General features: G+C 44.0%; 1 protein-coding gene across 1 annotated transcript in view; it reads left to right on the forward strand.

Annotated features, from left to right (window-relative positions):
- The window catches only part of adam11 (ADAM metallopeptidase domain 11), a 242,953-nt gene that overhangs the window by 177,047 nt on the left and 38,127 nt on the right, over positions 1-27,779 (forward strand). The window contains exons 15-16 of the mRNA XM_072248984.1: positions 4,462-4,542; positions 19,924-19,974. Coding sequence (XP_072105085.1) covers positions 4,462-4,542; positions 19,924-19,974 — 132 coding nt within the window. The remainder of the gene's footprint in view (positions 1-4,461; positions 4,543-19,923; positions 19,975-27,779) is intronic.

Genomic DNA, 27,779 nt, shown 5'->3' on the forward strand with positions numbered 1-27,779 from the left:
CATTCCTGTCCCCGAGATATCTAAGTCTCTGTAATGCCCACAATATCATAGTTCCAAGTATTGATCTACGCTCTTAAGTTCCTCTGGCTTGTTTATGATACTCCTTACGTTAAAATAGACACATCTCAAACCATCAGGCTGAGTGCGTTTTTGCTCTATCATCTGCCCATCCTTCCTCACAAACTCCCTACAAGCTGTCTCTACTTGTGCTCCAACCTCCCCATCCTCTGACTCTTTACTTCCGTTCCTACCCCCCTTAAAATCTACCTTTGTAGTTTAAACCCTCCCCAATAGCATCAGCGAACCTCCCTCCCAGGATATTGGTTCCCCTCCAGTTCAATCCCACTTGTACAGGTCAGCCCTTCCCCAGAAAGGGTTTCAATGATCCAGGAACTTGAAACCCTGCCCCCTGGCACCATCTCCTCAGTCACTCATTCATCTGCACTATCTTCCTGTTCTGACCTTCCCTAGCTCGTGGCACCAGCAGTAATCTGGAGATTACCACCTTGGAAGTCCTGCTCTTCAGCCTCATCCCTAACTCCCTAAACTTACTGCGCAGGACCTCTACCCCTCTCCTGTCTATGTCAGCGGTACCAACATGTACCACGACCTCTGGCTCCTCACCCTCCCTTCAAGAATGTTCTGCAACTGCTCAGAGACATCCTGGACCCTAGCACCTGGGAGGCAACACACTATCCTGGCATCTCTTTTACTGCCTCAGAATCTCCTTTCTGTCCCCCTAACTATCGAGTCCCCTGTGACTATTGCTCTGCCTGACTTCACCCTACCCTTCTGAGGCTCAGAGCCAACCACAGTGCTATTGGTCTGGCTGCTGCTGCCTTGCCCAGATAGGTCATCCCCCTCATCAGTATCCAAAGGGGTATACCTGTTGGTCAAGGGAATGGCCACAGGGGGACCCTGCACTGACTTCTTTCTCCCTTTACCTCTGTCCGTGTTCACTCATTTACTCCCTGAATTCTGCACTCTGAGTGTAACCACCTGCTCAAAAGTCATATCTATCAAATGTTCTGCCTCCCGGATGATCCTAGGTTCATCCAACTCCAGCTCCAGCTCCTTAATGCGGTCTTTCATGAGCTGGAGTTGACTGTACTTTCCACAGGTGTAGTCATCAGGGAGACCATCAGGCTCCATGAATTCCCACATTCCACAGGAGGAGCGTTCCACTGCCATATCTGCAATCCTGCCTGCACGGTACAATGGGCAACCAAGATCAAATCAGCAATAACAAAAGGAAAAACTAACCCTTCTAATCTGTTCCTTTGGCCTCTCCTCGTCGAAGCCTCTAAGTTCCCACTGTGACTCTAGCCCCCATTCCAACAATGACCGCTCCGCTAGACCCTATGTCTCTTTTATGGTTTAAAAAATATGAAAAAACCCCATGCAAGGAGAAAGAACTCACTGTGTTTGGTGGTGCTCTGCCTGCCTTCTGCTGTTGCTGATGCCTCTGACATGTTCCACACCTGCACACCAGCTACTGGCTACTCTGTCTCTCTCCCAATTCGATGCAGATGCAAAAAATCCAATTAAGATCTCCCCCAACTCTTTTAGCTCCACAAACATATTACATCTCTTGATCTTCCAGAGGACCAATTTTATTTTTCTATTTATTTGTTTATTTATAAAGAAGAGTAGGCGCTGCTGGCCCAGCAACCCCTGGTTTAAACCCTAGCCTAATCATGGGATTACTATGACCAATTATCCTACCAATTGGTACATGAGAGGAAACCAGAGTACCCAGAGGAAACCCACGTGGTCACAGGGAGAATATACAAACTCCTTATATTGGCGGGAATTGAACCCAGGTCATTGGTACTGTAAAGCATTGTGCTATCATGCCATCTCTTATTATTCTTTAGTTCTGAATATATCTGTAGAAGCCCTTAGGACCCCCCTTCACCTTTTCTGCTACAGCAACCTCATGTCTTCTTTTCACCCTCCTGATTTCCTTCGTAAGTGGTCCCTTGCGTTTCTGATTCTCCATGGCACCTCGTCTGTTCCTGTTTGCATATACCTGCAATGCAACTCCTCCTTTTTCTTATCTAGGGTCTCAATCTCTCGAAAGCCAAGGTTCCATAAACCTGTTATTCTTGCAGATTATTCTGACAGGAACATGCAAGCTCCTTCAAAATTTCACTTTTGAAGGCCTCCCACTTACCAAGTACACCTTTGCCAGAAAACCACCTATCCGAATCCACACTCACCAGATCATTTCTGATACCATCAAAATTGCCTTTCTCCAATTTAAAATCTCAGCCCGAGGACCAGACCGATCCTCCATAACTATCTTGAAACTAATGACAGTATGATCACTGGATGCAAAGTGTTCTCCAACACAAATTTCTGACACCTGCTCTTATTCATTCCCCAATAGGAGATCGTGTATAGCATGCTCTCTGGTTGGGTCATCTATGTACTGATTAAGGAAACTTTTCTGAACCCTTTAACTTAGCACATAACTCCCTGAACTCAATTTGTAGGACCTTGTCCCCCCTCCTACCCATGTCATGGGTACAGATGTGGACAATGACCTCTGGCTGCTCACTCCTCACTTAAGAATGCTGAGGACTCAATCCAAGATGTCCCAGACCTGGTATCCGGGAGGTAACAAAACCATCCAGGAATCTCATTCTCATCCAGAGAATCTCCTTTATGTTCCCCAAACCAATTAATCCCCTAACACCACAACTCACCTCTTCTCCCCCCTTCAGTCTTGAGACACAGACACCTGACCACTGTGGCGTTCCTCTGCCAGGTCATCCCCCCAACAGTATCCAAAGTGATATACCCGTTGTTGAAGGGGATAGCCACAGGGGTAAATTAACCCCTTTCCCCTTTCTGAATCTCACCATGTCCTGTGTCCTGCACCTTGTATGTAACTACCTCTCTATATGTCCTATCTTTAACCTTTTAGCCTCCTGAATGATCCAGAGTTCACCCATTTCCTTCTCCAACTCCTGTTAGAAGCTGCTGCTGGATGCCTACCTTACCACATCCTGCAAGAAGAACCTTCCATTATTCTGTCTGGCAACCAACTACTCTAAATGTACAATAAGAAAGAAAGAACAAATAATGAAAGAAACAATAATCTGCCTATGCTGCTCCTCACTGAAGCCCCGATGAGCCAAAACCTCAACTTCCCACACTAACACTGGCCCACTCCCAAGATGGCCACTTTACTAAAAAAAAACAAACAAACTTCCTTTTATTGGTCCTTACCAAATACCTATTATGTGTAATCCAATGTCTGCTTGGGAATTGTGGCATGCAAAATGTGCCAAATGCCTCCCCACTTCTTTTAAACTGTCTCTCACTCGAAGCAATCTGCTGTGACTTGGGACTGAGGCATGCCTTATTAAATAAACTTTACACCATTTGGCTCCATGATCTATGGCTGTCACTCTCAATCCTTAACAGCTGCATTAAACATAGCAAGACCTTATCAATATTTACAACCACTCTTCCACAAATGGGAATCTTTCATCCAATATTGTCTCATTTCTGTGTTGGAGATAAAGCTTCTCCTCCTCAGGGGAGAAAAGTAAGATAGGTGGAGGGGTAGGTAGTGCTGAGGAAGCAATGCAATTGCAGAAGCCCGGAGACAAATTGGAAGCATGTACAAAAAGTGGCAGATGGAATACAGTGTTGGGAAATCTATGATAATGCATTTTGGTAAAAGGAATAATAGTGCAGACTGTTATCTAAATGGGGAGAAGGTTCAAACATCAGAGGTGCAGAAGGACTTGGAATTCCTCATGCAGGACTCCCAGAAGGTTAATTTACAGGTTGAGTCTGTGGTAAAGAAGGCAAATGCAATGTTGGCATTTATTTGAAGGGGAATAGAATATAAAAACAAGGAGATAATGCTGAGCCTTTATAAGACACTAGTCAGGCCACACTTGGAGTATTGTCAACAGTTTTGGGCCCCATATCTCAGAAAGGATGTGTTGTCATTGGAGAGAGTCCAGCGCAGGTTCACGAGGATGATTCTGGGAATGAAGGGGTTAACATATGAAGATTGTCTGGCAGCTTTGGGCTTGTACTCACTGGAATTTAGAAGAATGCGTGAGGATCTTATCGAAACCTACCAAATTTTGAAAGGACTAGATAAGGTGGATGTGGAGAGGATGTTTCCTATGGTGGGGGTATCCAGAACTGGAAGACACGGCCTCAAAATTGAGAGGCGAACATTTAGAACAGAGTTAAGGAGGAATTTTTCACCCAGAGAGTATCCAGTGAATCTGTGGAATGCTTTGCCACAGACAGCTGTGGAGGCCAAGACCTTCATTTAAAGTGAAAATTGATAGTTCCCTGATTGGGCAGGTCATCAAAGGATATGACGAGAGGGCAGGTGTATGGGGTTGAGTGGGATCTAGGATCAGCCATGATGGAATGGTGGAGCAGACTTAATGGGTTGAAGCTCTGAATCCTTTTCTTTTCTAGTATGAACCACGTGGAGCAATTTGCAGGCAGGCCATGAATGACTGTGATATTGCAGAGACTTGCACAGGGGACTCCAGCCAGGTAGGAGAACTTCTTTGCTTCTCACAGAAATCTCATGTATTAGTGATCCTGTTATTGTCATTACTTTAAAAACAAATGGAGATACATTCTTAACAGCCGTTTAGGATGTTCCTGCTGTTTTAAATGTTTTAATGCTGACAACACTGCAACCTTAGCTCTATATATATTTTTGGTGGGCAATGATAATTATAATGGATATTTGCATTTCTTTGTTCTAGCATTAGGAATTGTGATTACATAGAATGAAAAGTTTTGTTGTGTAGACCAAAAATAAACATTAGTAAGTTGATTACAAAACTGAATTCAGATATGAAAGAACATACACTTACTATCACTTACACCATTCACAGTATAGCACTCCCTTTGATTTTCTGGGGTATGGTTTTGTATATTTAGTCTCTGATCTCCACACTTAATAAATATCACAGCAAAGGGGAGATTGTCACAATGTGTTGAGACATTGTGACACATGTCTATAAGACAGAAGAGCAGAATTAGGCCACACACGTAAAAGTTGCTGATGAACGCAGCAGGCCAGGCAGCATCTCTAGGAAGAGGTGCAGTCGACGTTTCAGGCTGAGACTCTTCGTCAGGACTAACTGAAGGAAGAGCTAGTAAGGGATTTGAAAGTGGGAGGGGGAGATCGGAAATGATAGGAGAAGACAGGAGGGGGAGGGATGGAGCCAAGAGCTGGACAGGTGATTGGCAAAAGGGATATGAGAGGATCATGGGACAGGAGGCCCAGGGAGAAAGACAAGGCGGGGGGGGGGGACCCAGAGGATGGGCAAGGGGTATATTCAGAGGGACAGAGGGAGAAAAAGCAGAATTAGGCCATTGGGCTCATTCAATCTGCTCTACTGTTCCAGCATGGCTAATTTACTTTCCCTCTCAACCCCATTTACCTGCCTTCCCCCGCCCCCCCCCAAGACCTTTAATTTCATGACTAATCTGAAATTTATCAGCCTCCACTCTAAATATACCCAATGACTTGGCCTCCACAGCTGTCTGTGTCAATGAATTCTACAGATTCACCACTCTCTGGCTAAAGATATTCCTCCTCATCTTTATCCTAAAGGGAAGTCCTTCTGTTCTGAGCCTGTGCTCTCTGGTCCTACTAATGGAAACATTCTCACCCCATCCACTCCATCTAGAACTTTCAATATTCAGTAGGTTTCAATGAAATCCCCCTCATTCTTCTGAACTCCAGTGAGTACAGGCTCAGAGCCATCAAACACTCCTTATATGTTAACCACTTCTTTCCTGAGACCATTGTCATAAACTTCCTCTAGACCTTCTCCAATGCCAGCACATCTTTTCTGAGGTAAAGGGTCTAAAATTGCTCACAGTTCTCCAACTATTAAGCCTTAGCTTTACATCCCTGCTATTATATTCTCGTCTTCTTGAGATAAATGCTAACATTGCATTTGGTTTCGTAATCACCAGCTCAATCTGCATGTTAACCTTTAGGGAATCCTGCACAAGGACCCTCAAGTCCATTTGAGATACAGATATTTGAATTTTCTCCCTATTTAGAAAATAGGCCACACTTTTATTCCTTCGACCAAAATGCGTGACCATGCACTTTATGACACTATATTCCATCTGCCACTTCTTTGCCCATTCTCCTAATCTAAGTCCTTCAGCAGACTCCCTGCTTCCTCATCACTACTTGGATAGTTGCCTCTCCCACTATATTTGCATCATCTGCAAATTTGGCCACAAAGTCATCAATTCCATCATCCAGACCATTAACATATAACATGAAAAGGAGCGGATCAACTTCAACCCTGCGGAACACCACTAGTCGACCAAAAAAGACCCCTTTATTCCCACTCTATGCCTTCTGCCAGTCAGCAAATCTTCTATCCATGCTACTGGGGAGGAGCCCTCCCTTGGTCAGGGTCAACCATAGATGTTGTGTCCCAGCTGTCTATGTGATATGCAAGCCAGGGCAGTACGATATGGAGAGCACATTGTTGCCCATGCAGCAGGCTCTCTCTCCCCATGCAGCTGATGAATCCAAAGGTACGACAGAAATCGATACAGTTTGGTACCAGTGGCATCACAGGAGTTGCTAGTCAGTGTTGAACTCAATGTAAGACTGCCACAGGGACTCCAGCTCCAGAATTTTCCTCAGGGTTTACTCACAAAGCCTTCCCCATGAGTGGGTATAGCCGCAAGACAATGGAGGTTTGAGATCAGACTTTTCCTTCTTGTTGATGACCTGCAAACCACAGTGGATGAGCCCTATCTACCTGAAGTGACTGGTTTTAAGGCCCTAGTAACCCACCTTTGCTCCTTCTCCTGTCAGTAGAAACGGTTCTGCTGGGCTTAGTTGATAAGCCACATGTGAAGGCCAGGAGCTGAACTTGGTTGCCAGAGGTAATTTGAGATGCTCACCATTGGGAGCATTTAATTGATAGGAGCTTATCCCCCACTACCTTTCCAGCCAGTATATTTCCTGTAATATCATGAGTTCTTATCTTGTTAAGCAGCTTCATGTGTGGCACCATGTCAAAGTCCTTCTGAAAATTCAAGTAAACAATATCCACTGACTTTCCTATGTGCATCCTACCTGTTATTTCCTCGAAGAACTCCAACAGATTTGTCAGGCAAGATTTCCCATTAAGAAAACATGAAACCTGAAACCTCATCCTTAATAATGGACTCCAATATCTTCCTAACTACTGAAGTGAGGCCAACTGGCCCATAACTTCCCTTTTTCTGCCTCCCTCCCTTCTTAAAGAGTGGAGTGACATTTGTAATTTTCCAGTCTTTAGGAACCATACCAGAATCTAGTGATTCTTAAAAGATCACTGCTAATGCTTCCACAATTTCTTCAGCTACCTTCTTCAGAACCCTGGTGTTTTGATCACCTGGTTCAGTTGACTTGTCTACCTTCAGACCCTTCTGCACCTTCTCCTTTGCAACTGCACTCACTTCTGACTCCAGACGCTTTCAAGTTTTTGGCATACTGCTAATGTACTCCACAGTGAAGAATGATGCAAAATACTTATTAAGTTCATCTGCAATTTCTTTGTTCCCCAATACTACTTCTCCACCATCATCTCACAGCAGTCCGATATCCACCCTCACCTCTCTTTTGCTCTTCATGTATCTGAAAATACGTTTGGTATTCTCTTTGATATTATTGATTAGCTTACCTTCATATTTCATCTTTTCTCTGCTTATAGCTTTATTAGTTGCCTTATCTTGGTTTTTAAAAGCTTCCTAATCTTCTTCCCATTGATTTTTGCTCTATAATATGCCTCTCTTTTCCTTTTATGCTGCCTTTGACTCCCCTTGTCAGCCGTGGTTGTTTCATCCTCCCTTTAGAATATTTCTTCATTGTTGGGGGGATATATCTTTCCTGTGGCCTCCAAATTGCTCCCAGAAACTCCAGATGTTTCTGTTCTGCTGTCATCCCTGCTAGCATCCCCTTCCAATCAAACTTGGTTAGCTTCTCTCTCTTGCCTTTGTAATTCCCTTTACTCCACTGTAATTCTAATGCAAATGACTTTATCTTCTCCCTCTCAAACTGCAGGGTGAATTCTATTATATTGTGATCACTGCCTCCTTAAGTGTTCCTTTACTTTAAGCTCCCTAATCAAATCTGGTTCATTACACAACACCCAATCCTGAATAGCCTTTCCCCCAATGGGCTCAACCACAAACTGCTCTAGAAAGCTATCTCATAGGCATTCTACAAAATCCCTCTCTTTGGATCAAACACCCAGCTGATTTTCCCAATTTACCTGCATATTGAAATCCCCCATTATGATTGGAACATTGTCAATTTTACATGCCTTTTCTATGCAGCCCCCCCCCAGCCACCCTCAGGGTCGCTCAGCTCGCTGTCATCTAGGGAAACAGCCTCGGCCCCGCCAAACTGGGTAATTAGTTTGTGTGGATGCTGTGTGATGTACCCCACCCCACCCAAATAACAGACAATACACCAGATACGATTAAATGATTTACAGTTTATAGATATTACTGGAACTATATAATTAATAGAGAATAAAATATAAAAGGAAAATAAAAGGCACCACACTTATCGAAGTTCAATCTCTTCGTGCACAAACAGTTGGAGCTCAAGGACCTTCTTCTTCACCCTGCGACCCCTCGGACCACCTCGACCGGCCACCTGGGACCATCAACAGTGGTCGACCAGACGTTCCACACGAGTCCGTCTCCGTCTCCCCCCCCTCAACGAACGCCCCGCTCGGGGTCCTACCCCGTTAGCGGACTCACAGCACCTGGTCCATCCTCTCTCTTTCTCTCCTGCCTTCTCCCTCAAAACCCCGCGCATACAAAAACTTCCAGATACACCGGAGTCATAACAACTATCCCAATTGGTTCATAATATTCTCTTATCAGCCCCTAACCCACAACAAGCTGCTAGTGCAAAGTTTTCTCAGCGTTTAACATAACAAAGAAGCATTCCCGATTATAACGTAACAAAGAAGCCATTTTAATTAGCCTCCACAGTAACATAAAAGACGAAACCCCCTTACATCTATCTCCGTTGTAATTTGTAGCCCACATCCTGGCTACTGTTCAGAGGCCTGTATTTTACTTCCATCAGGGTCTTTTTACCCTTGCAGTTTCTTATCTCTACCCATACCCACAACGATTCTACATCTTCTGATCCTATGTCACCTCTTTCTAAGGATTTGATTTCATGCTTCGAGTACCTGGGTGTCAGCATCTTTAAGGATCTATGCTGGGCCCAAGATATTGATGTGAATACAAAGAAGGCAGGACAGCAGCTACTGTATATTTCATTAGGAGTTTGAGGAGATTTGGTATGTCACCAAAGACGCATGCAAATTTCTACAGATGTACTGTGGAGGGCATTCTAACTGGTTGCATCACCATCTGATATGGAAGGGCCACTGCACAAGATCAGAAAAAGCTGCAGACGGTTGTAAATCTAGTCAGCTCCAGCTTGGGTACTAGCCTACAAAGTACCCAGGACATCTTTAGGGAGCAGTGTGTCATGGAAACACTAACTAAGAACACCAGAGTGACTTCGAGTTTCGTTTTAAGAGTTTGTCAACATGATATCATGGAGAGTCTGCAGCAGTCTCCACTGCCACCAGAACTCTGAATTTTAGGTTGTAAAAAGCTCATACTTATACAGCAAGACAAACAACTTCACATAATTTTGTGTGCCATCCCATGGTCATGACAAGATTAATCGTTTAAAAGACATGTCAATTATTTCTCACAACGAGTCTAACAGTCCTCTTTGTTCCCTGTTATCAGGGCTCATAATTTACCCTCAGACACGTCCTCCCTCCTGGTTCCAGGGGCCGAGTATCTTATTAATTGGCGTTCCTGGTACTGTGCTTATCATCGAAGGTTATTCTCAACACGCATCAGCAGTCTTAAGCTGGTCAAGTATCCCATCAGACACTAGTTTCAACCAGTTCTACCACGCAGTGTCTCAGAAAGGCAGTGTCCATTATTAAAGACCTCCAGCACCCAGGGCATGCCCTTTTCTCACTGTTACCATCAGGTAGGAGGTACAGAAGCCTGAAGGCGCACACTCAGCGATTCAGGAACAGCTTCTTCCCCTCTGTCGTCCGATTCCTAAATGGACATTGAATCTTTGGACACTACCTCGCTTTTCTAAAAAATTTACAGTATTTCTGTTTTTGCACTTTTTAAAAATCTGTTCAGTATACATAATTGATTTACTTATTTATTTTTATTATGGTTATTTATTTATTTTTCATCTGCTAGATTATGTATTGCATTGAACTGCTGCTGCTAAATTAACAAATTTCACGTCACATGCCAGTGATATTAAACCAGTTTCCGATTCTGATTCTCTAAAAGCCAACATTGCATTTGCCTTCTTTACCACAGACTCAACCTGTAAATTAACCTTCTGGGAGACTTGCACGAGGACTCCTAAGTCCCTCTGCACCTCTGATGTTTGAACCTTCTCCCCATTTAGATAATAGTCTGCACTGTTGTTCCTTTTACCAAAATGCATTATCATACATTTCCCAACACTGTATTCCATCTGCCACTTTTTTGCCCATTCTTCCAATTTGTCTAAGTCCTACTGAAATCACATTGCTTCCTCAGCACCACTTACCACATCAACTACCTTTGTATCATCCCCAAACTTTGCGACAAAGCCATTAATTCCATTCTCCAAATCACTGACAAACTATGTGAAAAGTAGCAGTACTGACCCCCGAGGAACACCACTTGTCTTCGGCAGCCAATCAGAAAAGGCCCCATTTATTCCCATTCGCTGCCTCCTGCCTGTCAGCCATTCCTCTCTCCAAACCAGTATCTTTCCTGGAACACCATAGGATTTTATCTTGTTAAGCAGCCTCATTTGTGGCACCTTATCAAATGCCTTCTGAAAATCCAAGTAAATGACATCCACTGCCTCTTCTTTGTCCATCCTGCTTGTTACTTCTTTGAAGAACTCCAACAGATTTGCCAGGCAAGATTTCCCTTCACAGAAACCATGCTGACTTGGACTTAATTTATCATTAGTCTCCAAGTACCTCAAAACCTCATTCTTAATAATAGACTCCAACACTTTCCCAACCACTGGTCTATAATTTCCTTTCTTTTGCCTTCCTCTCTTCTCAAAGAGTGGAGTGACATTTGCAATCTTCCAGTCCTCTGGGACCTTGCCAGAATCTTGAAAGTCCATCTGGTCCAGGTGACTTACCTACCTTAAGACTTTTGAGTTTGCCTAGCACTTTTTCCTTTGTAATAGCAATGGCACTCACTCCTGCTCCCTGACACTCATGGACCTCTGGCACACTGCTAGTGTCTTCCACAGTGAAGACTGAAGCAAAGTACCCATTAAATTTGTCTGCCATTTCTTTGTTCCCCATTACTACAGTACCAGTGTCATTTTCCAGTGGTCCAATATCAACTCTCACCTCCCTTTTACTCTTTATATAATTGAAAAAAAAACTTTTGGTATCCTGTTTTATATTATTGGCTAGTTTGCCTTCATCTTTCATCCTTTCCCTTGTTATAGCTGTTTAGTTGCCTTTTGTTGGATTTTAAAAGCTTCCCGATCATCCAACTTCCCACTCACTTTTACTATCTTATATGCCCTTTCTTTGGCTTTTATGCAGTCTTTAACTTCCTTTGTCAGCCACGGTTTCCTACCCCTGCCACTTGAGAACTTCTTCCTCTGTGGGACATATCTATCCTGTGCCTTGTGAACTATTCCCAGAAACTTCAGCTGTCTCTGCTCTGCTGTCATCCTTGTCAGTGTCCTTCTCCAGTCCACCTGGGCAAGCTCCTATCTCATGCCTCTGTAGTTCCCTTTATTCCATTGCGATACTGATACATGTGAGTTTTGCTTCTCCCCCTCAAATTGCAGTATGAATTCAATCATACTATGATCACTGCCTCACACTGGGTCCTTTACGTTAAGCTCCCTCATAAGACCATAAGAAAAAGAAAAAGAAGTTGGCCATTCGGCCCATCGAGTCTGCTCCGCAATTTTATCATGAGCTGATCCATTCTCCTATTTAGTCCCACTCCCCCGCCTTCTCACCATAACCTTTGATGCCCTGGCTGCTCAGATACCTATCAATCTCTGCCTTAAATACACCCAATGACTTGGCCTCCACTGCCGCCCGTGGCAACAAATTCCATAGATTCACCACCCTCTGGCTAAAAAAATTTCTTCGCATTTCTGTTCTGAATGGGTGCCCTTCAATCCTTAAGTCATGCCCTCTCGTACTAGACTCCCCCATCATGGGAAACAACTTTGCCACATCCACTCTGTCCATGCCTTTCAACATTCAAAATGTTTCTATGAGGTCCCCCTTCATTCTTCTAAACTCCAAGGAATACAGTCCAAGAGCGGACAAACGTTCCTCATATGTTAACCCTCTCATTCCCGAAATCATTCTAGTGAATCTTCTCTGTACGCTCTCCAACGTCAGCACATCCTTTCTTAAATAAAGAGACCAAAACTGCCCACAGTACTCCAAGTGAGGTCTCACCAGCACCTTATAGAGCCTCAACATCACATCCCTGCTCCTATACTCTATTCCTCTAGAAATGAATGCCAACATTGGATTCCCTTCTTCACTACCGACTCAACCTGGAGGTTAACCTTAAGGGTATCCTGTACAAGGACTCCCAAGTCCCGTTGCATCTCAGAACTTTGAATTCTTTCCCCATTTAAATAATAGTCTGCCCGTTTATTTCTTCTGCCAAAGTGCATAACCATACACTTTCCAACATTGTATTTCATTTGCCACTTCTTTGCCTATTCTTCCAATCTATCCAAGTCTCTCTGCAGACTCTCTGTTTCCTCAGCACTACCGGCCCCTCCACCTATCTTCGTCTCATCAGCAAACTTAACCACAAAGCCATCTATTCCATAATCCAAATTGTTGATGTACAATGTAAAAAGAAGCGGCCCCAACACTGATCCCTGTGGAACACCACTGGTAACCGGCAGCCAACCAGAATAGGATCCCTTTATTCTCACTCTCTGTTTCCTGCCAATCAGCCAATGCTCTATCCACGTATGTAACTTTCCTGTAATTCCATGGGCTCTTATCTTGTTAAGTAGCTTCATGTGTGGCACCTTGTCAAAGGCCTTCTGAAAATCCAAATATACAACATCCACTGCATCTTCCTTGTCTAGCCTACTGGTAATTTCCTCAAAAAATTGTAATAGGTTTGTCAGGCAGGATTTTCCTTTAAGGAATCCATGCTGAGTTCTGCCTATCTTGTCATATGCCTCCAGATACTCTGTAACCTCATCCTTGACAATCGACTCCAACAACTTCCCAACCACCAATGTCAAGCTAACAGGTCTATAATTTCCTTTTTGCTTCCTTGCCCCCTTCTTAAATAGCGGAGTGACATTTGCAATCTTCCAGTCCTCTGGAACCATGCCAGAATCTATCGACTTTTGAAAGATCATCGCTAATGCCTCCGCAATCTCCACAGCTACTTCCTTCAGAACACGAGGGTGCATTCCATCTGGTCCAGGAGATTTATCGACCTTTAGCCTATTCAGCTTCCTGAGTACTTTCTCTGTCATAATTGTGACTGCTCACACTTCTCTTCCCTGCCACCCTTGAGTGTCCGGTATACTGCTGACGTCTTCTTCAGTGAAGACTGATGCAAAATACTCATTCAGTTCCTCCGCCATCCCCTTATCTCCCATTTCAATTTCTCCAGCATCATTTTCTATTGGTCCTATATCTACTCTCACCTGTCTTTTACTCTTTATATACTTGAAAAAGCTTTTAGTATCCTCTTTGATATTATTTGCTAGCTTCCTTTCATAGTTAATCTTTTCCCTCTTAATGACCTTCTTAGTTTCCTTTTGTAAGGTTTTAAAAACTTCCCAATCCTCTGTCTTCCCACTAATTTTTGCTTCCTTGTATGCCCTCTCCTTTGCTTTAACTTTGGCTTTGACTTCTCTTGTCAACCACGGTTGCATCCTTTTTCCACTCGAAAATTTCTTCTATTTTGGAATATACCTGTCTTGCACATTCCTCATTTCTCACATAAACTCCAGCCACTGCTGCTCTGCCGTCCTTCCCACCAGTGTCCCTTTCCAGTCAACTTTGGCCAGTTCCTCTCTCATGCCACTGTAATTTCCTTTACTCCACTGAAATACCGACACATCAGATTTCGGCTTCTCTTTTTCAGATTTCACAGTGAAGTCAATCATGTTATGATCACTGCCTCCTAAGGGTTCCTTCACCTCAATCTCTGCAATCACCTCTGGTTCATTACACAATACCCAATCCAGTACAGCCGATCCCCTAGTGGGCTCAACAACAAGCTGTTCTAAAAAGCCATCTCACAGACATTCTACAAGTTCTCTCTCTTGAGATCCAGTGCCGACCTGATTTTCCCAATCCACTCGCATGTTAAAATACCCCACAATTATCATAACACTGCCCTTCTGACGAGCCTTTTCTATTTCCAGTTGTAATTTGTAGTCCACATCACTGCAGCTGTTTGGAGGCCTATAAATAACTGCCATCAGGGTCCTTTTACCCCTGCTATTTCTTAGCTCAACCCATAAAGATTCTGCACCTTCCGATCCTATATCACCTCTTTCTAATGATTTAATATCATTTCTTACCAATAAAGCCGTGCCTCCCCCTCTGCCTCCCTTCCTATCCTTCCGATACACCGTGTATCCTTGGACGTTCAGCTCCCAGAGACATGCATCCTTTAGCCACGTCTCAGTGATGGCCACAGTATCATACCTGCTAATCTGTAGCTGTACAACAAGATCATCCACCTTATTCCTTATGCTGCGTGCATTTAAGTATAACACCTTAAGACCATATTTGGTGCTTTTCGCTTTGATTTCACTGCAACTTTATTGCATTGCAACTCATCCCAATGTCTACAAATTTGCCCCATCACCTGCCTGTCTTTCCTGACATCTTTACTGCTCACTATCTTAGATTTATTTCTGTTTTCCCCTTCCTCCGCTCTATCATTCCGGTTCCCATCCCGCTGCCAAATTAGTTTAAACCCTCCCTAACAGCTCTATTAAACCTTCCCGCCAGGATATTGGTCCCCTTCGGGTTCAGGTGTAACCCGTCCATTTTGAACAGGTCATACTTCCCCCAGAAGAGATCCCAATGATCCAAGAATCTGAAGCCCTGCCCCCTGAACCAGTCTCTCAGCCACGCATTCATCTGCCTGATCCTACTATTCTTGCCCTTGCTAGCAGGTGGCATGGGTAGCAATCCTGAGATTACTACCCTGGAGGTCCTGCTTCTCAGCTTCCTTCCTAACTCCTGGAAATCTCTCTTCAGGACCTCCTCCTTTGTCCTATCTGTGTCATTGGTACCAACATGTACCAAGACAACTGGCTGCTCACCCTCCCCCTTCAGAATATTCAGAACCCGATCCGAGACATCCCGTACCCTGGCACCTGGGAGGCAACACACCATGCGGGTATCTCTGTCAGGCTCACAGAATCTCCTGTCCGTTCCCCTGACTATGGAATCCCCTATGACTACTGCATTCCTCTTCTCCCTCCTTCTCTCCTGCACAACAGCGCCAGGCTCAGTGCCAGAGACCCGGTCACCGTGGGCGTCCCCTGTCAGGTCATCCCCCTCAACAGCATCCAGAACAAGATATTTGTTGCTGAGGGGGACAGCCACAGGTGTGCTCTGCACTATCCGGGCATTTCCCTTCCCTCTCTTGACAGTGACCCAGTTTTCTGACCCCTGTAGCCTAGGGATGACTACCTCCCTGTAGCTCCTGTCTATCACCTCTTCACTTTCCATGATAAGCAGTAGGTCATCAAGCTGCAGCTCCAGATCCCTAACACGGTCTCTGAGGAGCTGCATCTCGGTGCACCTGGCGCAGATGTGGCCATCAGGGAGGCTGGAGGTCTCCCAGGATTCCCACATCTGACACCCTGAATAAAGCACTAACCCTGCAGGCATGCTATCTAATCCTACAGGAATGAAACAGGAAAAAATAAGTCTACTCACCCACTTACCTCGCCAAACAGACAAACTTTTTAAACCATTAGCTCGTACCGTTAGCTGTGTGAGCCCTGCTGTTCCTGTCTGTCCGGGCCGATTCGCCAAGGGGGGGTTGGGGGAAGAGTTGGTGCTTTGCTCTTGCCTCTTCCCTTTTACCGCTGAAGCCCGTTGCAGCCAAAGCCCTACACTCTGCTACCACTCACTCCACTGCCCGCTCCGACAGCTGCCTGCTGTATAGGGTGATCTCCTTTTTAAACTCTCAATGCTGTCCTGTTACGTCACGTGTCTGCGCAGTCTCGTCCTTCTTGCACTCGAAGAAGTTTTTTAAAAAACTACCTTCCTTCAGAATTCAGCTCTGGGTTAAGGTCTGGGTTATTACACAACACCCAATCTAAGATAGCCTTTCCCTGAGCAGGCTCAAGCACAAGCTGCTCTAAAAAGCCATCTTGCAGGCATTCAAATTCCCTCTCTTGCGATCCAACACCAACCTGATTTTCCTAAGCCCTTTGCATATTGAAGACCCCATTACAATTGAGTCATTGCCCTTATTACATGCCTTTTCCAGCTTCCTTTGCAATCTCAACCCTACATCTTGGCTACTATTTGCAGGCCTATATATGATTCCCATAATGGTTTATTTACCCTTTAAGTTTCTTCACTCCACCCACAAAAATTCAACATTCTCTGACCCAATGTCATCTCTTTCTAAAGATGTAATTCCATCTCTTATCAACAGAGCCACACCACTGCCTATGCCTTCCTGCCTGTCCTTTTGACAGAAAGTATATCCTTTGATGGTAAGCTCCCAACTATGGCCTCCTTTCAGCCACGACTCAGTGATGCCCACATTGTCATACTGACAAATCTCTAATTGCGCTGAGTTCATCCACCTTATTCCGAATGCTACACACATTTAAATACAGTACCTTCAGTCCTGCATTCTTCACCCTTTTGAATTTTGCCTCTGTGGTACAATTTAACTTTGCTCTGTCTGCATTTGTACCCAATCATTGGCTTGTCCTTCCTTACGTTCATGATACATCCATCATCTACTTGTAAACCTGCTGGCTCATCTTCGGCTCTATCCTACTGGTTCCCATCCCCCTGCCATATTAGTTTAAACTACTCCCAATAGCTCTAGTAAACCTGCCCGCAAGAATATTGCTCCTGCGTGGATTCAAGTGCATCCTGTCCCTTTTGTACAGGTCGTACCTGCCCTGGAAAAGTTCCCAATTATCCAGAAACCTGAATTCCTACCTGCTGCTCCAGTTCTTCAGCCACACATTTAGCTGCCACCCTCATTCTATTCCTAACCTCACTGTTGCATGGCACAGGCAGCAATCCTGAGATTACTACCCTCTTTTTTAAACTAAGTGCAATCGTGAGCAATAGCCAGATCAGAAATGCTGATCAAGTCAACTAGTTCCCAAAGAGAACTCTGATAGGCCAATCAGATGGTTCACTGCTGCTCAGTGATAGAACACAAAAAAATTATCTGTCAAATACATAGAACAGGCACAAGGGTCACCAGCCCCTGTACCCCAGAAACACACCTGAGCAGTGTGGCGGAGGTATGTGCTATGCATGACCTGACCTGAAAGCATCACGTTGACTCATAACAGATCGTGTTCACGGTGGAACAGCTTGGTCAAGGGTGGGGTGATCAGCACAGATGGACAAATTATACCTCCACTACCCTGTTAGGTCCTTGAGGTCCTGCTTCACAGCCTCCTTCCTAACTCCCGTTATTCTTCTTTCAAGACCTCCTCCCTTTTTCTACCTATAATTGATGGTACCAATATGTATCATCATCTGGCTGCTCATCTCTTTTCAGGATATTGTGGATGCGTCCAGAAACATCACGGATCCTGGCACCTGGGAGGCAAACTACCATCCATGTTTCCTTTTTGCATCCACAGAATTGCCCATCTGACCCCCTAACTATAGAGTCACCTACTACTGCTGCCTTCCTCTTCCTTTCCCTACCCTTCTGAGCCACAGGGCCAGACTCTGTGCCAGAGGCACGACCACTGTTGCTTCCTCCACGTAGATTGTCCCCCCGCCACCAATAATACTCAAAATGGAGCACTTTTGTTGACAGGGACGGACATAGGGGTACTCTCCACTATCTGACGTTCTCCCTTCCCTCTCCTGACAGTCACCCATTTATCTGTCTCCTGTAACCTTGGGGTGACTACCTCCCTGTAGCTCCTGTCTATCACTGCTTCACTTTCCCTAACAAGCTGAAGGTCATCGAGCTGAAATAAGGAATGAACTTTCTTACTTACTGGTTCTCACTGGTTCTTGCTGAGCTTTGATGAGCCAAAGCCTTTCTACTCTGCCTCAGAGTACTCCGACAACGACCGCTCTCCCAATGACCACTCCGCTGGGCAATACTTTTATAGAAACTGTGGTTTTAAAGCTCTTCACCGGACCTACGCAGTACTCCAATCAACTTCTTGGATCATTGGGATCTCTTCTGGGGGAGGTATGACCTGTACAAAAGTGGCAAGATGCACCTGAACCTGAGGGGAACCAATAAAGGCGGAAGTTGATTGTTTCCTGATCAGTCAGGGCATCAAAGGATACGGCGAGAGGTCAGGTGTATGGGGTTGAGTGGGATCCAGGATCCGCCACGATGGAATGGTGGAGCAGACTCGATGGGCTGAATGGCCTAATTCTGCTTCTATGTCTTATGGTCTTATTTGGAGACCTATGTATAATTCCCATAATGGTTTTTTATCCTTGCAGTTTATTAAGTCCACCCATAAAGATTTGATGTTCTCTGACCCTATATCACCTCTTTCTGATGATGTAATTTCATCTCTTGCCAACAGAGCCACACAACTGCTAATGCCTTCTCATCAGATAATCTTCTTCTTTCCCCAAACCTGGTGCCAATGTCTCACGATTTCAAACCCACTTCTCCCACATCAATCACTGAGCCATCTATTTAGCTCCCTAATCTATTAACCGTGTGCCAATTTGCATGTGACTCAGGTAGTAATCCAGAGATTAATGCCTTTGTGAATCTTTTTTTCAATTTAGTTCCTTGCTGCTCAAATTCCCTCAGCAGAACCTCTTTCCTTGTTCTTCCTACATCGTTAGTACCACATGGACCTCGACAACTGGGTCTTTCTCCTCCCATTCCAATTTCCTCTGCAAGTCCGATGAGATGTCCTAAACCTAGGTACCATGCAGAGAGCACAGCATTCAGGATTCTTGATCCTTGCAACAGATAATTTTGTCTATTACCCTGACTGTACCATCTGCAATTACAACTGCATTTCCCTTCTCTTCCCCTCTTGAATGGCTCCTCGAACCACAGTGCCATGGTTCAGTTGCTCATCTTTCCTTCAGCCCCCACTCTCATCCTCACAGAAAGCAAAAATGTCAGACCTATCAAGCAAGTTCAAGAGCTGAGTTTCCTTCAGCACTACCTCTTGGTTCACATGTATCCATAGGTATTCATGACAATTAAACTTGAACTTGAACTTGCATCCCTCAATCTGCTTCACTTGCACTCACACCCTCTTGTCCGTGGCCACAGACCGAATCTGAAGTATTTTATCTTCTGGTTGCGACTGCCTTCTGAAACAGTGTGCAGGTAACTCTTGCCTTCCCTGATGCATCACAGTCATCACTAGTATTTCTGAGGTCATGTGATTTAATAGACCTGGACTCTCATTTCAATGTGAAGTTCATGATTATATACACTGAGAGTTAAATAAGAAATTAAGGGTCCTCTATCTAGAGGAATGATAATTTTTATCACCTCTGTTTCCAGCTTTTATTCTTCAAACCAGAATGGGGGAGAGACTTCAAACGTCTGAAGTACTGTGAATGTTAAAAGCAATGTTAAATCTCGATTGATTTAAATTTTTTCTATCTCCAGTGCCCTTGGAATGTTCATAAACTGGATGGCTACTCCTGTGACAATGATCAGGTAATGGCTTCATCAAGACATCACAGTTGAACATTTTTTTTCACTACTGAATTTTCTTGCTTCTGAAGAATGTAACATGATTCCTGTTGGAGTTCTGGTTCCATGATTGATTGTAATTCACCTAGATCCTTTGTATGACCACTTTGTTGGTTTTCTCTCTTAAAATGCACTTAACTTGAAAAGCTGACATTTACTCAAAGATACAATTTGGTTTTTCAATCATTGTTTTCCCCTTTTTCACTAATTTTCTTGAGAAATCTGAGCTTTCAACAATTCCAGTTCCATCAATACTGTACTTTTTATCTGGTCTGGTACAGTGAAAAGGTACTTGACTCATTAGCTGTGACCCATGGTGTATTTTTAGTAACCATCACTAAAATATTAAGTACAGTTGATGTTTATATTCGTTCATGCCCTGGATGCTGGCAAGTCTATGACCTCCCCATATCAATACTGTTCTGGCCTCTTGAAGCACAATTCATTTTGTATGAACATAATTTCTTATACATAAGCTGTTTTTTATACCATTTTCTGCACGGATTAATCTTGATTCGATTTACAGCGCATGGTGGAAAGACACACATCTCCATCCACTCTTTATTTGCCCTTGAAACAGCAATATCTGTGAGTCTTATGTTTGTTAACATTGGGAAACATTTAGTAGATATATTTTGAAGGAAGTATTATACATAAGTTTATCATTGGGCCATGGATTTACTCTTGTTTACACTGCGTAGTTATGGAATATTGTATATTACCTTGGTTAACACCGATTGTGAGAATAATCGACAGTATTAGTATTTTCAGGCGCGCGACGAGTCAGTATTGAATTTAATACATATTTTACTTAATTCTCTGCAGTTTCACAAGTAAAGAGATCTCATTAAAAACTCTGAAGAAAGCTTCCATCTTGGGTGATTTTTGAGAAGTTGTTTAGCTCGCTGCGTAGCTGTGTTTAGACGCACAGTAAGGGCAGTAGAGTGAAAAGATAGTTCGTCTTCAGAGGCATCATCCACAGACTGGAGACACGTCTGACTGCTGTAAATGATAATGTCAGCTTTCGACTCAAGCAACGTCGATCACCAAGATCTGGAAGTCAGGTCAGAATGTGGCTTATCTATTGCGTCTTCGCGGTGCTCGAGTGAAACCACAATTAGCATAGCCTCAGTACGAGCTCGCGCCAAAGCTGAAGCAGCAAGAGTGAAAACAGCATATGCTAAGCGTGAAGTTGAGATGCAAATGGAGAAAGCTCGGATAGACATGGAGAGAGCATATGTACAGGCTACATTAAATGCGCACAAGGAAGAATGTGAAGCCAAGGCTGCCTCAGCAGAGGCAAAGGTCTATGAAGCAGCAGCTGACTTAGACAGTGGTGGTCTATAACCAGATCAGTCATGCTTTGCGATCACAACAGCCAGTGCATCTTACTAAGGAATATGTCCAAACACATTTTGGCTGTATAAAAGACTGTGTTTCAGCTCTATAAGGAGAAGTTGTCCACACCACACAGCCAACTTGCCTTTCACATAGTCCAGGTATTGACAGTCACAGTCTACAGCCCCAAAGACCCAAAGCATCCCTTTCTGCAATTTCATCACAGCAAAGACATCAGTCAAGTGTTGCTACTGATGCCAACCCCATCTGCACAGACATAGACAATCTGAACTTCCATCCATCCTAGGGCACACACTTGGCAAACCATTCTTCACAATGCCCTCATTCAGGAGCTGCAGTTGCATTAGATTTGGCTTGGTATCTGGTTTGTCAAGACCTAGTCACAGCAGGACCAAAAGTGTTTGGCAACCAGTCAGCCAGCAATCTGTTCTGAAAGTCAAGCTTTCGCAATGCTGTGGAAGGATGAAGTAAGTGGTTTGGTGGGGAGCTACTGTAACATGCAAGAAGGGTTAGAGCAGTGTACATTAATAATTTACAAATGCTGTGGCTCTCCAGAGGCAATCACAGAATCTCTCTTCAGCAGACTTGATAATTTTGCAAAGCTCTCAAATGATGAACTGTGGAAACTATTGGAACTTGCAGATCTCTTGCCGGAACTGCAAGCCGCAATATATACTAGAACTCAGTTTCTTGGATACAGCAAGGGGAATAAACCGTATCGTGGAGAAATTACCAAACAACATGCAAGAACGGTGGACAACTGAAAGGTCTAAGTATAAAATGAAGCATCATGCCCCCTATCCACCATTTTCATTCTTTGTGGAATTTATCTGTGACCATGCAGAAATGCAAAATGACCCTAGTTTTATGCTTTCAACCCCAGGCAACACGTCTTTCAAAGAGAGGTCTCCAGCAAAAACATGGAAAACCAAAACCCCTATCGTGGTCAGAAAAACTGAAGTGGAAAACTCTATCATGAACCCCAATAGACAATTTCCTTTCCATAAGAAACCTCACCACTCATGGAAATGCAGAGGATTCAGAGAAAAAACACTTGCAGACCAGAGACACTTCCTAAAGGAGCACTCAATATGTTTCAAATGTGTGCTTCAACTGCACACCAAGCAAAAGACTGTACAACTATCATACACTGCACTGAGCGTGACAATGACCAGCACGTATGAGCACTTCATTCACGGCCAGCACCTCGGACTACTTGTTGTTCCAGCACACCCACAGCAGGGAGCCAGCCAAGCATCCATCAGATGTAACTACTTCCTCATGCACAGAGATAAGAGGGAAAGGTTCCAAGGCAAATCTTGTTCTAAAATATGTCTAGTCAAAATCTACCAAAAGGACATGGTGAGCAAAAAATAGAGACGTGATATTAGATGATCCGAGCAAAGTATCGTTGGCAAAGTCAACTTTCTTTGACAGATTCAGTATTCAAAGATTTGTTTCCTCTTGCACTCTAAAAATGTGTTCTGGGGCATCAGAAGTTGCTGGAAGAAGAGCCAGTGGATTTGTTGTGGAGTCAATGGGGGGAGGTGTGCTTACCCTTGCCAACCCTCACTGAGTGCAACCATATTCTCAACAACAGGGATGAGGTCCCAACTCCTGAAGTTGCACGCAGTCATTCACATCTTAAGACCATAGCTGACAAGATTCCCCCGACTCGACTCTTCTGCTGAGGTTCTCCTGTTGTTCAGCAGAGGCACCATCCATGTACATAAGGTACGTGAACAGCACAATGGTCAGCAAAGTGTGCCTTATGCCCAACAACTGAGCCTGGCATAGGTCATAGTGGGTGAAGTCTGTCTCGATGTTGCTCATCAGCCCACTGTTAGCACATTTAAGACTAATGTCCTGGAGAAAGGGTGCCCAAGTTATTTCAGGCCCTGAGAGAGTAGAATCTTTATGAAAGAGAAGATTGAGGTAAGCAAACCAAACCTCAGGACGTACTCTGCTCAACTAGGTTTAGATAAGCTGGTCTTCTGTCACTTGGAAGATAATTATAAGGTGGCACTTCCCAGCAAAACTGGGGTCTTCCTTTGAATCATCAATAAAGATGAGTCATACAGTTGAGTAGCTCCCCCTCCTTTTGGTCACTATGCCAACTCCTACGACAGAAAGCAGACCCTTAGTCAACTCAGTTGCACATTAAGAAGGAAACCAGAAATGAAAGATCATTATGTAGTCTTCATGTAGAGACTTGTCAGGAACAATCATGCTAAGTTAGCTCCTCAACCATATGCCACAAAGTTAACTGGTATTTGCCCAACTTTGGTGTTTACCACCGCCAGAAACCTGCACAAATATGAATCTAATGTCAGAGAAATGTATACAGCATACATCCTGAAATGCTTTTTCTTCACAACCATCGACAAAAACAGAGGAGTGCCCCAAAGAATAAATGACAGTTAAATGTTAGAACTCCAAAGTCCACCCCAGCTCCCCTCCCTCCTGTGCGTAAGCGGTAGCAAGCACGATCCCCCATCCCCCCCCCCCCACCAGCAAACAAAAAAAGCATCGGCACCCGCCTCCAAGCACTTAAGCGTGCAGCAAAGCATCAATAAAAACACAGAGTTGCAGTACTCCAAAGATGACACGCTCACCCGGTATTTGACATACCAGAGGCTCTCTCTCTCTCCCTAATAAGGGAGAAAGAGATGTCTCCATTTCACAGCGAGAGGGGAGACATTACAAACAACTTACTGGTTTACGATGTAAAACGTCTGTTGCATCACTTTTTTGTGCTCTGTGCCCAAAGATCATTTTCTCTGGCAGAAGAAGCAGTCAGTGTGCTGAAAGCAGCACAAGACATGTAAGTGCAGTCTAATCTCAGACTGCATATGATCACGTCCAACAGGGCTAAGGTCATGCAATGTTTCCCATCTGAAGATCTGGTCAAAGGTCTACAGAATCTTGACCTTGGACATGACCTCCCTCCTATGCAATACAGTCTGGGCCTTGGATGGGACCTTGTTACCAACACCCCTACTTTCCAAGTCACTGATACCGAAAGACTCTTTGAAGGTCGTAGTACAATATCAACCATCACCAGCCCATTTCACTCTCTTGGATTTGCTGCTCCAGTCAGTATCCAGGGACACTTCATGTTGCAAGAGTTGACCTTGGGAACTTGTGGATGGGATGCCCCACTCCCTAAAGAGAAACAAGAGCAGGAATAGCAGTGGTGTTCATCCCTTCATGATCTTTAAGGTTTGAAGATTCCAAGAAACTACACAATTCCACTATCTACATCTCAAAAGAAAGAAGCCAGCACCTTCTGTGATACGTCAATTAAAGAAATTGCTGCTGTTGCATACCTGAAGGTCACAGACATTGCTGGATATCATGATGTTGGGTTCATCCTGAGCAAGGCAAAGCTTGCACCCAAACCAGATCTCACTATACCAAGGCTTGAACTCCCTGCTGCTGTTCTAGCAATTGAAGATGGCAGAAATGATAACTGAAGAACTAGATACAGAAATAGATGATGTCAAATTCTTTACGGGCAACAATGTTGTCCGTATATTTAATGAAGCAAGGAGATTCCCTGTTTATGTATATAATAGGATCCAATGCATCCGGCGATCAAGCCAGAAGAGCCAGTGGAACTACATACATTCCTACTGATTTCAGCCTTGCTGAACATGCCACAAGAGGACTCCAAGCTAATCATCTCACCCTCTCCTCATGGTTAACTGGCCTAGCTAACCCTGAGGCAGATGTAGAAATACATCCTCCAGTCTCAACTAACATCATTCATTTATCACTGCTCCAACTTGACAGTGCACACTTTGAGTGTTTTTCAGATTGGAAGTTGCTTGCCACTGCAATTGCCTGACTTACACATTGCTTATTCCTTAACAGGAGTAGCCAAAGATAGCCTTTGCAATGGTTGGCACACCTGCACGCAATCTCTCAGCGCTGAGCAAGTGAATTGGGCAAAGATTAGAATCCTTCTTGTTCAAAGACAGATTTATGCAGAAGAAATGCAGTGCATCACAAAGCAGGCACCACTCCCAAAACAAAGCTCTCTTAGTAAATTCTGTCCCTTTCTTGATTCTGCGCGACTACTGCAAGTTGGAAGATGGATAAAGAAGGCAGTTTACAGGTAACTCATTCAGTTGTCATGCGGGTCAGATCCATGTTACCTCTCTGCTCATCAGACATTACCACATCAAGTATGTCTTCAAGGCCCGCATTTTCAAAGTGGGAATGGTTAATGCCGATGTGGTAAGACTGTTTTCAAGACCAGTATCTGAGACTATCCTTCTTTTGCTAAAGACTTAATAAAACGATCACTTGACTTTTAGTTTTCATAGCAAAGTTTGACATCCTATAGATTCCAGGCTGGGAGTGTTTTGGCATCTAGAGGTGCAGTTCATTTTGTATCAGCATCACTTCCTATATGTAAGCTGTTTTTTATGCCATTTCCTGCACTGGTCAACTTCAGTTTGATTTGAGACACATGGAAAAACACACATCTCTATCCACTCTGTATTTTCCCTTGAAACAGCAATATATGTGAGTCATAAGTTTATTAATATTCATAAACATGAGCAGATATATTTTGAAGGAAGTATGTTTACGTCTATCATTGGGCTGCAAGTTTACTCTTGTTTACACTGCATAGTTATGGAGTATATTACCTTGGTTAACACGGATTGTGAGAATAATCGACAGTATTAGTATATTCAGGCGTGCGACAAGTCACCATTGAATTTAATATGTGTTTTACTTAATTCTCTGCAGTTTCACAAGTAAACAGATCTCATTAAAAACTCTGAAGAAAGCTTCTATCTTGGGTGATTTATGAGAATCTGCATAGCTGTGTATAGACACACAGTAAAGACAGTAGAAATACATAGCAAGTGTTAAGCCCCAAAGACCCTTTGACCTCAACAGTAAGATAATACTCATCACGTGCATGATGTGTCTAATATTACTTCATCCAGGGCTATCACACATTATTTTAAATGAGTCAACACTGACTTTTAGGAAATGTAGTATCTTTTAATTGCACATACTGCTTCGGTGTGCAGTAGTGCCCTCAATTGAGTTTTGGATCCTCTGTGAAGACTAACTGCAGGGAGTTGTGGACACAGCTCAGCACATCATGGAAACCAATCGACCCTCTATAGACCATGAGACCAAAAGTATCTGGCCCATCTAGTCTGCTCTGCTATTCAGTCATGGCTGATCCATTATTTTCCCTCCTCAACCCCACTTCCCAGCCTTCTCCCCGTAACCTTTGATGCCATGTCCAATCAAGAACCTATCAAGCTCAGCCTGAAATACACCCAACAACCTGGCCTCCACAGCTGCATGTGGCAACAAATTCCACAAATTCACCACCCTCTGGCCAAAGGAATTTCTCCACATTTCTGCTTTAAAAGGACACCCCTCTATCCTGAAGCTGTGCCCTCTTGTCCTCAACTCCCCCACCATGGGAAACATACTTTCCACATCCACTTTGTCTAGGTCTTTCAACATTCGAAAGATTTCAATGAGATCCCCCCTCATCCTTACAAGTGCAGGCCGAGGGCCTTCAAACGTTCTTCATATGAAAATCCTTTCATTCCTGGAATCATCCTTGTGAACTCGGCCTTTTTTCCTTGGAGCGACGGAGGATGAGAGGTGACCTGATAGAGGTATACAAGATGATGAGAGGCATTGATGGTGTGGATGGTCAGAGGCTTTTTCCCAGGGCTGAAATGGTTCCCATGAGAGGACACAGGTTTAAGGTGCTTGGAAGTAGTTGCAGAGGAGATGTCAGGAGTAAGTTTTTTTACGCAGAGAGTGGTGAGTGCATGGAATGGGCTGCCGGCAATGGTGGTGGTGGAGGCGGAAACGATTGGGTCTTTTAAGAGACTCCTGGATGGCTACATGGAGCTTAGAAAAATAGAGGACTATGGGTAAGCCTAGGTAGTTCTAAGGTAGGGATATGTTCGGCACAGCTTTGTGGGCCGAAGGGCCTGTATTGTGCTGTAGGTTTCTATGTTTCTATGTTTCTATTTAGAAAACAGTCAACCCTTTCATTTCTCCTACCAAGGTGCATGACCATACACTTCCCAATACTGTATTCCATTTGCCATTTCTTTGCCCATTCTCCTAATCTGTCTAAGTCCTTCAGTAGCCTCTCTATTTCCTCAAAACTACTTGCCCCTCCACCAATCTATATACCATCTACAAACTGCAACAAAGTCATCAATTTCATCATCAGAATCATTGACATATAATCTAAAAAGAATCAATCCCAACACAGACCCCTGTGGAACACCACTAGTCAACCACAGCCAACAAGAAAAGGCTCCCTTTATTCCCACTCCTTGCCTCCTGCCAGTCAACCACTGCTTTATCCATGCTAGAATCTTTCCTGTAATACCATGGGTTCGTAGCTT

This window comes from Mobula birostris, chromosome X, assembly GCF_030028105.1.
Source record: "Mobula birostris isolate sMobBir1 chromosome X, sMobBir1.hap1, whole genome shotgun sequence".
Classification (NCBI taxonomy): domain Eukaryota; kingdom Metazoa; phylum Chordata; class Chondrichthyes; order Myliobatiformes; family Myliobatidae; genus Mobula; species Mobula birostris.